This window comes from Numida meleagris, linkage group LGE64 (assembly GCF_002078875.1).
Source record: "Numida meleagris isolate 19003 breed g44 Domestic line linkage group LGE64, NumMel1.0, whole genome shotgun sequence".
Taxonomy (NCBI): Eukaryota; Metazoa; Chordata; class Aves; order Galliformes; family Numididae; genus Numida; species Numida meleagris.
In genome coordinates this window covers 181,071-195,620 of record NC_034439.1, presented here as the reverse complement: position 1 = coordinate 195,620, position 14,550 = coordinate 181,071, and the positions used below count along the sequence as shown (strand labels likewise).

Below are 14,550 nucleotides of genomic sequence, written 5' to 3'. Positions count from 1 at the left end.
ATCTTCAGATCATGTTTGGAGGAAATGAAACTAGGAATGTACTTTCTCTGCCAGTACAAGCTTAATTTCCTAACTGATTGTTACTAAGCCAGCTTCTATCACTTCCTCATGAAAAAAAATACTATAACACGCTTGGGTTTTCTTCCTCTTTGGTGATCAATTCATGAGCAGTGCAAACCTTCCTTGCTTCTGGAAATCCTACTGCTGGAAGTTTCAGTATGCTGACTGCCTCTTCAAGACTCAGTATCTCCTGGCTTGCTGGAGTCATCTGGGCTGAGACTGCCTAGGGTAGCCACGACATCTCATTCCCTGCCCAAGGCAGTGCAAGAAAGATACCAAGCAATACACCAGCTCTGCTAATTCTCAGCTGTGAGGTTGATTTGTTATTGCTTATCAGAGAGTAGTTTCTAGTAAAAATGAGGAAAGAGCATTGAGAATGGAGAATGGAGAGCTTGCAGTCTGGGAAGTGAGTGTGTGGAGTGCATCCATTTCAGACTCATCATCAAAGTTAACTTTAGGAGTGTCTTTGCAAAGACATTTTCCTACTCCCTGCCCTCCCTAAATAGAAGAGCTGAGCTAGTGAAGCCTGCATGCAGGGGGCCAGCTTGTCCCTTTCAGGAAGCCTACAGCTCCCAAGTTACGGTTTGTGTCTGAGAACGATGCTGGGAATTGATTTCTACACTGTGTCTTCCTCCTTCTGACCTCTGTGACTTCCCAAGTGTTATATCTGACTCTCTGCTTACAGACTGGGGAAATACTTGCAGTTTTCTGACACTTGCAGTGTTGGGTCTTCCCTGAGGGTTCTAACTCAGGTGTGTGGTAGAAACCCAGTAGATAAAAACAAATAGCGGAGTGATGTGCCCCTGCAGAAGGCAGGTCCCATTTTGGGTGGACTGTGTTGCCCATTGCTCTGCGCTGGTAGAAGAAGGATAAAAGGAGGAGGAGGTGTTCAGCTGCTCAGATTTAAGCAGTTTTGGAGGATGGGGTACCTGGCTGAGGGAACTCGCAGACCCCAGGTCCCGACACAGCTCATGAGTCAGTGCTGGGAAAAGCAAAACTGTGCTGGACCTGAGCACGGATCGGTGCCCGAGCTCTTTGGAAATCATGGTCAAAAATCTCTTTTCAGAATGCAATCACATTGCTCTTCAGCATTTATTTTTATGCTGACTGTTAGGCTCTCTGCATTAGTCACTTCCAGTTAACTTATTGCTCCACTTTGCTACTGCTTGTGCTAAGTGTGCATAAGGAACTAGAGGCCATCTTTTGCTGCAGGTCTTGCCGACTGTGAAGACCTTCCTATGAATAAGAGTTTTTCTACTTCTCCAAACTCTATGTGTAGCTGCATTGCATGCAGTTATTCTATAGTTATACAGCCATTTGTCTGTCGTATGAGCAGGAAGAGGACTCTTGGGGTGTGGGAGCCCTATTGGCATTAAGAGGAGTAAATTCAGGCATTTAGATACATCGACGGCACTCAGCAGCCTACAAGCACTCAGGGCTGTTAGACATGCCTCAGGGGGCCCAGGGTGTGTAGAGTCATAGAATCATAGATTGTAATCATAGATTATCCTGAGCTGGAAGGAACTCACTCCTCACTCAGTACTGGTCAGCCTATGACTTAAACCATGTATCCAAGAATGTTGTCCAAACACTACTTGAGCTCCCTCAGCTCTAGGCTGTGATCACTGCCCTGGGCAGCCTGTTCTGTGCCCACCTCTCTCTAGTGCCAAATCACTTCCTAACATCCAGCCTGATTCTCCCCTGATGTGGTTCCATGCCTTCCCTTGAGTTCTGTTGATATCACCAATGTTATCAGCACCTGTCCCTCATGAGGAATCTGCTGGCCACCATGCTTCCCCTCAGTCTTCTCTTCTGTGGGCTAAACAAACCAAAGGGCCTCAACTGCTCCTCATACATCTTGCCCTCTACATCCTTTACCATCTTTGCTGCCTTCCTTTGGACAATCTCTAGTAATGAGAGGGATCATGGAATCACAGAATCACAAAATGGTTCAGGTTGGAAGGGACCTTTAAGATCATCTAGTTCCAACCCCCCTGCTATAGGCAGGGACACCTCCCTCTAGACGAGGTTGATCAAAGCCCCATCCAGCCTGGCCTTGAGTGCTTCTAGGGAGTGAGTATCCGCAACCTTGCTAGACAACCTGTTCCAGTGTCTCACCACTCTCACACTAAAGAATTTCTTCCTAATATCTTGCCTAAATCACCTCCCAGTGCTTCTCTTGATGCAGCCCAGGATACGGTTAGCTTTCTCGACTGTGAGCACATATTGCCAGTTCATGTTGAGTCTTTCATCAACTGACACCCTTCTCCTCAGGGCTGCTCTCAAGTCATTCTCCACTCAACCTGTATCTGTGCTTGGGATTACCCCGACCCAGGTGCAGGATGGGACTCAGCTGCCTATAAACAGGTACACAAGGCCATCTCAGGTTGCCTCGGCCATGTAGAGTCATAGAATCATAGAATATTCTGAGTTGGAAAGGACCTGCAAGGACCTGAATTCTAACTTTACACAGGACAACCCAAGATAAGTCATGTATCTGAGAGGGTTGTCCAAGCTTTTCTTGAACACTGATAGGATTGGAGCCATGACCACTTCCTCAGGCTACCATGACGCCTCTCTTCAGACTCCTGTAAGTTGAAGATAAGTGTAGTATGCTCAGCAGTTTCTCTGAAACCTTCTCTGAACAACACCAGGGGGCAGGAGGCATATCAAATATGTGAGTAGCTGAGCCCCACCCACTCTAGGATGACACCTCCTGACCTCCTTCTCCTCTTGGTTTTGCAGGTGCAGTGTCCCCACACTCAGAACTCCGCCTGGTGAGTGACTATGGCCGCTGTGCCGGGCGAGTGGAGGTGCTCCACAATGGGACGTGGGGGACAGTGTGCAGTGACAACTGGGATGCCAATGATGGTCAGGTCGTGTGCCGGCAGCTGAACTGTGGAACAGTGCTGTCGATCTCACGAGGGGCTCGGCATGGAGAAGGAACAGGACCAATATGGTTGGATGATGTCAACTGCACAGGGACGGAAGCTGCTCTCTCCGAGTGCAAGGCCAGGCCATGGGGACAACACAATTGTGTCCACATGGAGGATGCCAGCGTGGAGTGCTCAGGTAGACACAACCAGCCTGCTGTATGGCATCTCCATGCCTGTTCCCCTTCCTGCTGTACCTCATTGTACACAAATGGTCTCCAACCATTCCTCTTGGGTTGTCTGCAGAATCCCACATCTCCAAGATCGGTCGGCTCCAGCTGCTCGATGGCCCCAGTCGTTGTGCGGGGAGAGTGGAGGTGCTCCATGACCAACGATGGGGCACCATCTGCGATGACGGCTGGGACCTTGCTGATGCTAACGTGGTGTGCCGGCAACTGGGCTGTGGAACAGCAGTGCTGGCCCCTAAAGCAGCTCATTATGGGAGAGGCCAAGATACCATCTGGCTGGATGATGTGAACTGCACTGGTATGGAGGAATCCATCTTTGACTGCAAGGCAAGTGCATGGGGAGACAACAATTGCTACCATGGAGAGGATGCTGGAGTGCTATGTTCAGGTAACTCTCATTCAGAACTAAAGGTTAAATGACAGCATACAGAATATTTCAGTGTTTTGTAAGGGATCCTGGAAATGCTCAACAGTACTGAGTGCATTCTCAGAGTGCTCATTACAGTCTCCCTTTGTGGTGCTGCATGCAGGCAAGTTACTGTGGAAAGTCTTCTCCTACTTTTGCCACCTCTCACTGTTGCTGAGCTGCAAGACAAGTGAGCTGCATGGGCTTCTCCACATTCAAATGAGCATTTGCAGTCACAGGCATGAATTACCAAGCACCTGCACGTATTTGTCTTGGGGACAACTAACTTATACCATGCAAAGCTTTCTGCAGGTGTTCATAGAATTTTAGAGTGGTTTGGGCTGGAAAGGACCTTCAAGCATCACCTAGTCCAACATCTCTGTCATGGACAGAGACAGTTTTCAGGTTGCTTGAAGTGCTGTTTAATCCAACTTTGAACACTTTCAGCGATGGCGTATCCACAGTACTGTTGGGCACCCTGTTCCTCTGTAACACCTCCTCCCTCATAGTGAAGAATTTCTTGCTTACATCTAATCTAAGTCTGCCCTGTTTTGGTTTAAATTCATTACCCCTCGTTCTCTCACAACACGCCCCAGTAAATGGCATTTTTTCCTCTTTCTTACAAGCCATTCTTAAGTATTGAATGGCCATGTCTGTCTCATCCATCTCCCATGCATAAAAGGTTTTAAAGGAGTTTTTGATGCAAGCTCACCATGCACAGAGGATGCACAGCTCCATCAAACAGGAGCAGCCACGTCTCTCTTCTTTCATTTGCAGACTCAGGGGTTCCTATTTCAGTGGAGCTCCGCCTGGTCAACGGTTCAACTCGCTGCAATGGCAGGGTCGAGGTCTTTCACAACGACACTTGGGCAGCTTTGTGTGATCATGGCTGGGGGATGGCTGAGGCTCAAGTGGTGTGCAGGCAGCTGGGCTGTGGTGAAGCGCTGTTGGCTCCTATTGGGTCTCATTTTGGGCAAGGATATGGACAGATGTGGCCAGGCAACATAAACTGCACAGGCTCGGAAAGTGCCCTGTTTACATGCAAGACAAGACACTGGAGCAACAGCACATGTCATCCTTGGACATCAGCTGGTGTGGTGTGTGCAGGTAACCACCTTGGGAATGACATGGGAGGAGTAATGCTTGGTTCCTCACCTTAATTCTCTGCCTCTGCAGCAGATAATATGCCCTCTTTGTGACTTCCTTATTACTGAGGGACATTTGGGGTTTGGAGATACTGTGGCTGTTCCCCTTGGCATGGTTGCAATGGGGAGTTTCATGTTCCAGCCTCTTGCCCCTCTGCCAGAAGGTGCTGGGGGCCACTAGTCTCAGGCATCCTTTTCATGGTTATGAAATGAGCCTGATGTCATTAAATGAAATGATCAGCTTCAGTGGCAGGATAGTTTTGCCATGCTGCAAAACCACTTGTGGATTGCAGGGTGCCAAATCTTCTCCCCTTTTTGCTCTTTCATTCAACTCAGAGGGTGACCAGATCCGACTGGTGAATTACGGGAGCCGCTGCGCTGGCAGGGTTGAGATCTTACACAACAAGCTCTGGGGAACTGTGTGCGACAAGAACTGGGATTTGCTGGATGCCAATGTGGTGTGCAGGCAGTTGGGCTGTGGGAGAGCACTGTCAGCCCCTGGACAGGCTCAGTTTGGCCAAGGGACTGGAATCGTGTGGCTGGATGGGATGAATTGCACGGGGTTTGAGTACTCACTGTCTGCCTGCTCAGCCAAGCCATGGGGAATCACCAGTTGCGACCACTGGGAAGATGCTGGTGTGGTGTGCTCAGGTAAGCACTGCTCCTCCTGAATTTCATTTCTGAAGCAAGTCAAGGGGCTTGGTGGAAGATGTGGGGACAGCTAGTCTATGCCCCATGCAAAGCTGAGCTGGGTTCAGCATCAGTAGTCAGCATAGTCTGTCTAAACTTGTCCTGTAGCTGGTGAACAGAGAGAGTCCCTTTCTCCCATGTCAAAGAGTTTATTTAGGAAGATGGGAGAAATTCCAGCAGGCAGCCTTCCCCATGAACGCTCGAGGCTGACCGTGTCCAACAACAAGGAAGAATAACAAGGTCAAGGGGGAAAGTCTGGTGCAAATAACCTCCCCAGTGAACTTTTCATGGTGGGAGTGGGGTGGACAATATGCACAGTGTGAGCTGTGGGAGCAGTATTGTGTTGCAGAGAGAAGTCCTCCTATTCTGACCTCCTTCTTGCCTTTTAGACAAGAGACAGAAGCTTAAGTGTAAGCAGATAAGCATGGAAGGAATTCTGTAACCATTAGAAGGGATTTATGGAAGGAAATTTCCAAGCATTTATAACACTCTTGGATATTTGCAGACTCGATCATCCCAGAGCCTGCTCATCTCCGACTGGTGAATGGCTCACATCGCTGTGCTGGCCGAGTTGAGGTGCTTCACGAGGAGATGTGGGGAGCTGTGTGCGACCATGCCTGGGATAAGAAGGATGCTGAGGTTGTGTGCAGGCAGCTGGGCTGTGGAACAGTGCTGTCAGCCTCAGGTGAAGCACATTTGGATGCTGGATCTCACCGTGTCTGGTTGGACAATGTGAGCTGCGAGGGAACAGAACCAGCTCTTATGAAATGCAGAGCAAGCCCATGGGGAAAGAGCAGCTGCAGCCATGGAAAGCATGCTAGTGTCGTGTGCTCAGGTGGGTTTCAGAGCATAGGATTGAGATGGGATACACTAGCTGCTCTGATATGGTCAGGTCCTCTTCCACCAACCCACTGGATGGAAGATGCCTACTGTTGGAACTAGATGATCTTCAAGGTCCCTTTCAACTCAAGCCATTCCATGATTCTATGATTCTGTGATTCTATGATCTATCCAACTTTCTGCTGGAGTAAATATTCTCAAATCCTTTGACGAGTGTCTCCATAGTGCTGTGGATTCAGAGGCAATGTAACCACAATGCTCTGTGCAGCATTGCCCATGAAAATGAACATCCTTCATCCTCCTCCACAGAGACTGGATGGATGTGCAGTGGTTGACTGAGTTGCTTCTCTGCTTGCAGGCTCGGCTGTTTCCAGTTTTGCCCCAGTTCGACTGGTGGGTGGCCCAGGTCGCTGTGCTGGGAGACTGGAAGTGTTTCACAATGAGCAATGGGGAACGGTGTGTGATGACCGCTGGGAGATCCCAGATGCTGCAGTGGTGTGCCGGCAGCTGGACTGCGGAGTGGTGATATCAGCTCCACTGAGGGCTTACTTTGGGCATGGACAGGGACCCATGTGGCTGGATGACGTCAACTGCACAGGGACAGAAGCTGCCCTCTCTGAATGCAAGTTCAAGGGATGGGGTATCCACAACTGTTATCAGCATGAAGTTGCCAGTGTGGTGTGCTCAGGTAACTGTTGTCCGTCACACAGCAGCAAGCATTCCTGAGGCTTGAATTGACAATTCCATGTGGTTGTAAGGGCTTGTGATTCAAGAACAATTTGCGGCCAGTCTGGAGATCCCTTCCTTTGAAATCAGTCCCTCGTCATTCACCTTTGGATGGAGAACAGTACCTATACTCAGATAAAGCACAAGAAAATTAGATGGGTATAGCCCATTTGTACTGGCATCTCCACGGTGAGGTCTCTGGCATGCTTCTGACTGGTGTTATTTAGCACAAATCCTGGCAGCTAGCATTAGGTAGAGACCATTCCCATCAATCAAATAGCCTACACTATATTGGATTTTAGTCCAACCAAGACCATTCCAAGCAAGCCTTGGGCACCAACTCCTCTTTTTTTTTTCTTTTTTTTCCAGCCAGTTGGCATCACATCTAAAAGTCTTCCCTGTCTCTCACTGCCAGAGCATCCTTGACCCTCAAAGCTGTTCAGCCTCTTGTGTAAATGCATGTCTTGCAGCTGAAGGTTTCACAGAGCAGAAGGTGTCCTCTTACATGTTTTTTCTTCTGGTGTTGCAGGATCAGGCATTTCTGACCTAGTAGATCTCCGCCTCGTCAATGGCTCTGATAAATGCTCTGGAAGACTTGAAGTGTTTCATGACCAGCGCTGGGGAACTGTCTGTGCTGATGGCTGGGACCTGGCTGAAGCCTATGTGGTTTGCAGGCAGCTGGGCTGCGGGGCAGCACGCTCTGCCTCAAGCTTTTCGCAGTTTGGGGAAGGACCTCATCTGACCTGGGTTGATGCTGTGGAATGCACAGGGATGGAGCGAGCCCTCTTTGAATGCAAAGTCAAGCTCTGGGGAGCCCAGAGCTGCAAGTCCAAGGGATATGCGAGTGTCGTGTGCTCTGCGGCTGTAGGTCAGTGTTGGTGAGTCAGGTATCAGTCCTCTCCTTAGGAGGTCATGCCACCTGTCCCTGTAAATTCACTCCGTCCAGCTCCTCATTATCTTGTCTTAACCACTGCTTGTTTCTACAGACCCAGCAGGGAGCACAAAAAATTTTCCTTTTAGGGGGCTTACATCAGGCAAAGTCCTTGGAAATCCCAAACCTGGGATCCCCAGAAATCCCAAGCCTGTAAGATGTAAGCTTTCTTCAAGGCACCATCATGAGATCATAGAATCATTTAGGCTGGAAAAGACCTCTAAGGTTATCAGGCCCAACTGTTAGCCTAGCACTTCCAAGTCTACCACTAAACTCTGTCCCTGAGCATTGCATCTACACATCTTTTAAATTCCTCCAGGGATAAAGACTCAGCTCCCTCCCTGGGCAGCCTGTTCCATTGCTTCACGACCCTTTCAGTAAAGAAATTTTTCCAAATATCCAATGTTGCCTGGGATTAAACACAAGGAGTCCTAATGCCCCAGGGCTGTGTATTCAGGCAGCTACTCTGCTTGCATTTTTCCAATCACTGTTCCTCAGCCATGCTACTATACTGCCCCTGGGAAGTCCCTTCTCTTTGCCATACTATTCCTTGCATGTGCATTTTGTGCCTCACTGCCTGCTTGTCCCCATGAAGATAATGGTTGTTCCCCATAGGAAACCTTCAGTAATTAATGTCTTTCTCCTCCCAAGCGGCATGCTCACTCTTGACAAAAAATGAAGCAGGGAAAAGGTGCAGGTATTGTGGGCAGGCAGAGAGCTGCTTTTATGCAATACCTTTATCAGAGTGATCGGTGGCTCTCTGCCTTGATCAGCTGTGTGTACCTTTGCACTACCAGCTGCAGCTTGCCCTGGGTGCAGATATGGCCCCATCCGGCAAACTGGGACAGAAACTGTCCTCTTTGAGCACCATGTCAGGCGTGCAGGAAACCATCCATGTTTCCATCAGGGTTGTATCCTCACTAACACCCAGGCTTCCTCATTGGTAGATTCAGGAACAGGAGGGGGGAAATCATGAAAAAAAAACATATGCCAGCTTGCACCTTGCACATGGACCCTCCATAAAGGGTGATGGAGAATTAGCTGGAGCTACCAATGAGGCAGACACTATAAGTGTGACATAAGCAGATTATTTCACTGAAGTCCTCAACTATCTGCTGTGATTGATGCTGCTATCTCAGCATACATGCTCAGGAGAAGATGAACATTCTTTCCATGCTGCTAGGACTGCGTGTGCTGCTGGTGCATAAGGTGCTGTGGACACAGCACTCCTCAGCATAGAATCATAGAATCATAGAACTAGCTAGGTTGGAAAAGACCTACAAGATCACCTAGTCCAACCATCCACCTACCACCAATAACCCCACTAAACCATTTCTCTCAATGCTATATCTAAACGTTTCTTGAACACCTCCAGGGACGGTGACTCAACCACCTCCCTGGGCAGCCTGTTCCAGCACCTGACCACTCTTTCAGAAAAGTAGTATTTCCTAATGTCCAGCCTAAATCTCCCCTGGCGCAACTTGAGGCCATTCCCCCTCGTCCTGTCACTAGTTACAAGAGAGAAGAGGCCGACCCCCAGCTCACTACAACCTCCTTTCAGGTAGTTATAGAGAGTGATAAGGTCTCCCCTGAGCCTCCTCTTCTCCAGACTGAACAATCCCAGTTCCCTCAGCCGCTCCTCATAAGCCCTGTGCTCCAGACCCCTCACCAGCTTCGTTGCCCTCCTCTGAATACGCTCCAGGGCCTCAATGTCTTTTTTGCAGTGAGGGGCCCAAAACTGGACACAGTACTCGAGGTGGGGCCTCACCAGTGCTGAGTACCGAGGGACAATGACTTCCCTACTCCTACTGACAACACTATTTCTGATACAAGCCAGAATGCCATTGGCCTTCTTGGCCACCTGGGCACACTGCTGGCTCATGCTCAGCTGAGCATCGACTAATACCCCCAGGTCCGTTTCCTCCACACAACTTTCCAGCCACTCTGCCCCAAACCTGTAGCGTTGCCTGGGGTTGTTGTGGCCGAAGTGCAGGACCCGGCACTTGGTCTTGTTGAACCTCATCCCATTGGCTTCAGCCCAGAGATCCAGCCTGTCCAGATCTCTCTGTAGGGCCTCTCTACCCCCAGGCAGATCGACACTTCCTGCCAGCTTGGTGTCGTCTGCAAACTTACTGAGGGTGCTCTCAATGCCCTCACCCAGGTCATCAGTAAAGATATTGAAGAGGACAGGCCCCAGCACCGACCCCTGGGGAACACCACTCGTGACCGCTCGCCAGCTGGATTTAACTCCATTCACCACCACTCTCTGGGCCTGGCCCTCCAGCCAGTTCCTTACCCAGCAAAGGGTGTACCTGTCCAAGCCACAGGCTGCCAGTTTCTCCAGGAGAATACTGTGGGAGACAGTGTCAAAGGCTTTGCTGAAGTCTAGGTAGACCACATCAACAGCCTTTCCCTCATCCACCAGACAGGTCACTCGATCATAGAAGGAGATCAGGTTGGTCAAGCAGGACCTGCCCTTCACAAACCCATGCTGGCTGAATCTAGCATCTCAGCACCTGTGTATCTGCAGCCTGGAGACTGAAGATCTTTTCCCATATAGCATGACTTCAGTCTCAAATAGGTGGCAAGGACTTGGCCAGTGTGCAAGGCATGGTCAAAACACTCTTGATCATTGGTTGATTGTTCATGCATACATGTCCATGGTGTGGCATTAGCAAAAGTACAATGCAAGAATACATGCAAGATCACTGGACGGAGAAGTTCACCATGTTGCTGGCAACCAGACAGGCAGGAATTTCTGGCCAGGATCTATTCTCACTCTGATTGTGTTTTCAGACATAGACCTGCGGAGCCCAGAAGCCCTACGGCTGGTGAACGGCCCACACCGCTGCTCTGGACGGGTGGAGGTGTTTCACAGTCAGCAGTGGGGGACGGTGTGCCATGATGACTGGGATTTGAATGATGCCAATGTGGTGTGCCGGCAACTGGACTGTGGAACGGCAGTGTCAGCACTGAGGATGTCTTCATTTGGGCGAGGGTCTGGCCCCATCTGGCTAGAAGGAGTGAGATGTCGTGGGACAGAAGCTACCCTTGCTGAATGCCCAGTCAAGCCTAGAGGACTCCATGGATGCAGTCATTTGGAAGATGCTGGTGTTGTGTGCTCAGGTAATCATCACTGAGTGCTTTCTTTGCAGATGGATCAAGCCCTATCCTGTAAGCGGAGGGCTGGGAATGTATGAGGGCAAGCTGGCCAATACTTCTTTTGTCCAGGATTTCTCAGACTGGTGGAAACTGTTAAAAAAAAGAGCTATTGGACACATAGACAAATATGGACAATGGAACGTGGGCAGTAGGAAAAAGCAGCATGGCTTAAGACACACCATAGTGTCTGAAGATGTCCAAGAGTGTTCAAGTTTTCATGGGGAAAAGCACCTGCAGTCTTCTTGGAGTGGTAGCAGAAGAGTACAGCAATGCTTCTTGAGTTGGCAGCAGATGCACCAGCTCCACACCCCGGGTTAAGAACATCCAGTGCTGCTAAATGCCAGGTCATGAGGATAAATATAGAAAGATGCACTGGAATATGCCAGGGTAATATGATACACACTTCTAGCTAGCTACTGCTTGTCTTGGAAGAGAAACCTCCATGGATAGATCAATGTGGTGGTCAGCAGTCAGGAAAGAAAAAGGAACAAATAGAAAAATGTCCTTTGCCATTTCCTCTAGTCCAAGAATTGGGTAGCCATCAGGTGAACCTAGATCATACAGCTTGCTGCAGCAGCACCACCTAAACACACTACAGGGATGTTCATCCTTTTCCAGCCCATTAGATTTTATGGTATATGAGCATAATCTTTATGATGCCTATTTCTGTGTATTTTTCAGGCTCGGGGATGTCCAATGTTTCCACACTTCGGCTGGTGGATGGTTTGAGTGAGTGTGCTGGGAGGGTGGAGGTGTTTTACAACAACGAGTGGGGGACAGTCTGTGATGACAACTGGGACATGAGTGATGCGGCGGTGGTGTGCCGGCAGCTGGGATGCGGGACTGCGCTGTCAGCCCCAGGATCGGCTCGGTTTGGGTGGGGATCTAGTCGCATCTGGCTGGATGAAGTAAGCTGCACAGGGGAGGAAAATGATATCTCACAGTGCAAAGCGAAGACTTGGGGTGTCCATAACTGCCATCATGGAGAAGATGCTGGTGTGGTGTGCTCAGGTAAGACGGGCTCGTCAGGAGGCAGAGCATATAAGAAAGATTGAGGAAGACATTTTACCAGGGCTTGTAGCGATGGGATGAGGAGCAATGGTTCTAAACTGAAAGAGGGTATATTTAGGTGGGATAGAAGGAAGAAATTTTTCCATGTAGAGGGTGGTGAGACACTGGAACAAGCTGCCCAGTGAAGCTGTGGATGCCCCGTCACTGGAAATGTCCAGTCAGGTTGGATTCGTTTTTGAGCAAATTGCTCCAGAGGAAAATGTCCCTCCATGGAACTAGATGATGTTTACGGGTCTCCTCTAAGCCAAAACAATCTTATGGCTCTCTCCAGAGGGAATGCTGTGCATAGGGCAGGCTTAGGTGTGCTCTCCCGTTTGCATCTCCTGCTCTTGGAACCCACATGCAGCGTCTCAGCCAAATTTCACACCTGGCGAAATCTGGGGTTTTCTCCTGCAATTAATCAGCAGTGTCTAGCCAGGGAAAATCCTTTTATCTTTAATGTTCTAATGCAGATGCTACCCTGCTGCTTATGTGGGATGCAGGTGGATGAGATGGGATGGGACAGAAGGAGGTGTTCTGCAATCATGCATGCATGAATTTCGTTGGGGTGTCTGCAAATGCAGGAAACTTGAGCTCAGCTGATGTACGGCTGGTGAACGGTCCCAGCCGCTGCGCCGGGAGAGTGGAGGTCCTGCACGACGGGCAGTGGGGGACGGTGTGCGATGATGGCTGGGACCTGAACGATGCCAAGGTGGTGTGCAGGCAGTTGGGCTGCGGGACGGTGCTGTCAGCCCCGGGCAGGGCTCGCTTTGGGCAAGGCACTGGGCACATCTGGCTGGACGACGTGAGCTGCACTGGGATCGAGGATGCACTCCGGCATTGTCAAGCCAGACCGTGGGGACAGAATAACTGCAACCACAGAGAAGATGCTGGTGTGGTCTGCTTAGGTAAGTCTTGCAACACATGGCATTGTAGGGGCCAACACCATGTTCAAGGATCCTGGAGTTTGTAAAAGGCTCTGCGCTCTTGGAGGCAACACAAGGGCTCTCCTCCTCCACTGACAGGATTCACAGGACTGCTCCCTGCAGGGGCAGGACCTGCTCTGGTTTTAAGCCAGCAGTGTGTGCTTGCAGCTCAGAAAGGCAGTCGTATCCTGGGCTGCATAACAAGAAATGTGATCAGCAGGGCGAGGGAGGGGATTGTCCCCCTCTACCATGCTCTAGAGAGACTCTACTTGCAGTGCTGCATCCAGGTCTGGAGTCCCCAGCACAAGAAGTACATGGACCTGATAGAGTCTAGAGAAGATCACAAGGATGCTCAGAGGGCTGGTGCCTAGCCTGCAAAAAAAGGCTGAAAGAATTGGGGTTGTTCAGCCTGGAGAAAGGCTCCGTGGTGACCTCAGTGCAGCTTATCAATACATAAAGGAGACTTAGAAGACAGAGAAAACTTTTTTTTTTTTGTCACGGCCTGTAGCAACTGGAGAAGCAGCAATGGATTTAAACTAAGAGGATAGATTTAGATGGGATATAAGGAAGAAATTTTTCATGATGGGAGTGGTGAGGCACTGGAACAGGTTGCCCAGAGAAGCTGTGGATGCCCTATCCCTGAAAGTGTTTAAAGCCAGTTTGGATAGGGCTTTGAGCAACTTGCTCTAGTGAAACATGTTCCTATTTATGGCAAGGATGTTGGACTAGGTGATGTTGGAGGATCCCTTCCAATCCAAATCATTCTATGATTCAGTGATTCTGTGATTCTATGATTCTATAATTCTATGACTCTATGAATCATGATTCTATGATTCTTACAGTTCTACAATTCTTATGGTTCTATGATTCTATGATTCTTATGGGTCTATGATTCTTACGGTTCTGTGATTTGTATGGTTCTATGATTCTGTGATTCTTATGGTTCTATGATTCTTCTGGTTCTACGACACTATGATCCCATGATTCTACAGTTCTATTATCCAATGACTATGCCCAACATCATGACTAGCTCCAAGCTGCGCTGAGATTAACCCCAAGCCCAACATCTTTGCCCCTAAAAGATGGATTCATCTTAAAGGATGGGACCTATTATTCCAGCTGAGCAGCACAGGATGCAGCCCAGAGATAGCTGCCTGGACTGTCCTACTGCTGTGTGCATCCATGGAGTGAACTGCATAGCAAGAGAGACTTTCCATACATGAAAAGGCAAGAATAGGAATCATGGAGGTAGGGACAGGCATGAATTTCTCCAAGGACTTATCCCAGATTGTGTTTTCAGTGACGGACACCTCAAAAACCAACTCCCTGAGGCTAGTGAGTGGCCCCAACCGCTGCGCTGGCAGAGTGGAGGTGCTGCACGATGGGCAGTGGGGCACAGTGTGTGACGATGGCTGGAACATCCAGGCTGCCACTGTCGTGTGTCGACAGCTGAACTGCGGTGGGGCTGAGTCAGCCCCCAGCGGTGCTCGCTT

General features: G+C 49.5%; 1 protein-coding gene across 2 annotated transcripts in view; it reads left to right on the top strand.

Moving 5' to 3' along the window:
• The window catches only part of LOC110390402 (deleted in malignant brain tumors 1 protein-like), a 19,285-nt gene continuing 7,690 nt past the window's right edge, over positions 2,956–14,550 (top strand). Inside the window, exons 1-10 of one of the 2 annotated variants that reach the window (XM_021381706.1) lie at positions 2,956–3,132; positions 3,240–3,569; positions 4,365–4,694; positions 5,069–5,383; positions 5,928–6,257; positions 6,621–6,950; positions 7,518–7,856; positions 10,716–11,045; positions 11,763–12,092; positions 12,605–12,858. In XM_021381706.1, the coding sequence (XP_021237381.1) occupies positions 3,105–3,132; positions 3,240–3,569; positions 4,365–4,694; positions 5,069–5,383; positions 5,928–6,257; positions 6,621–6,950; positions 7,518–7,856; positions 10,716–11,045; positions 11,763–12,092; positions 12,605–12,642 (2,700 nt within the window). In that variant the 5' untranslated portion in view covers positions 2,956–3,104 and the 3' untranslated portion in view covers positions 12,643–12,858. Of the gene's footprint in view, positions 3,133–3,239; positions 3,570–4,364; positions 4,695–5,068; positions 5,384–5,927; positions 6,258–6,620; positions 6,951–7,517; positions 7,857–10,715; positions 11,046–11,762; positions 12,093–12,604; positions 12,859–14,550 lie in introns of those variants that run through there. The other variant, XM_021381705.1, reaches the window with a different exon arrangement.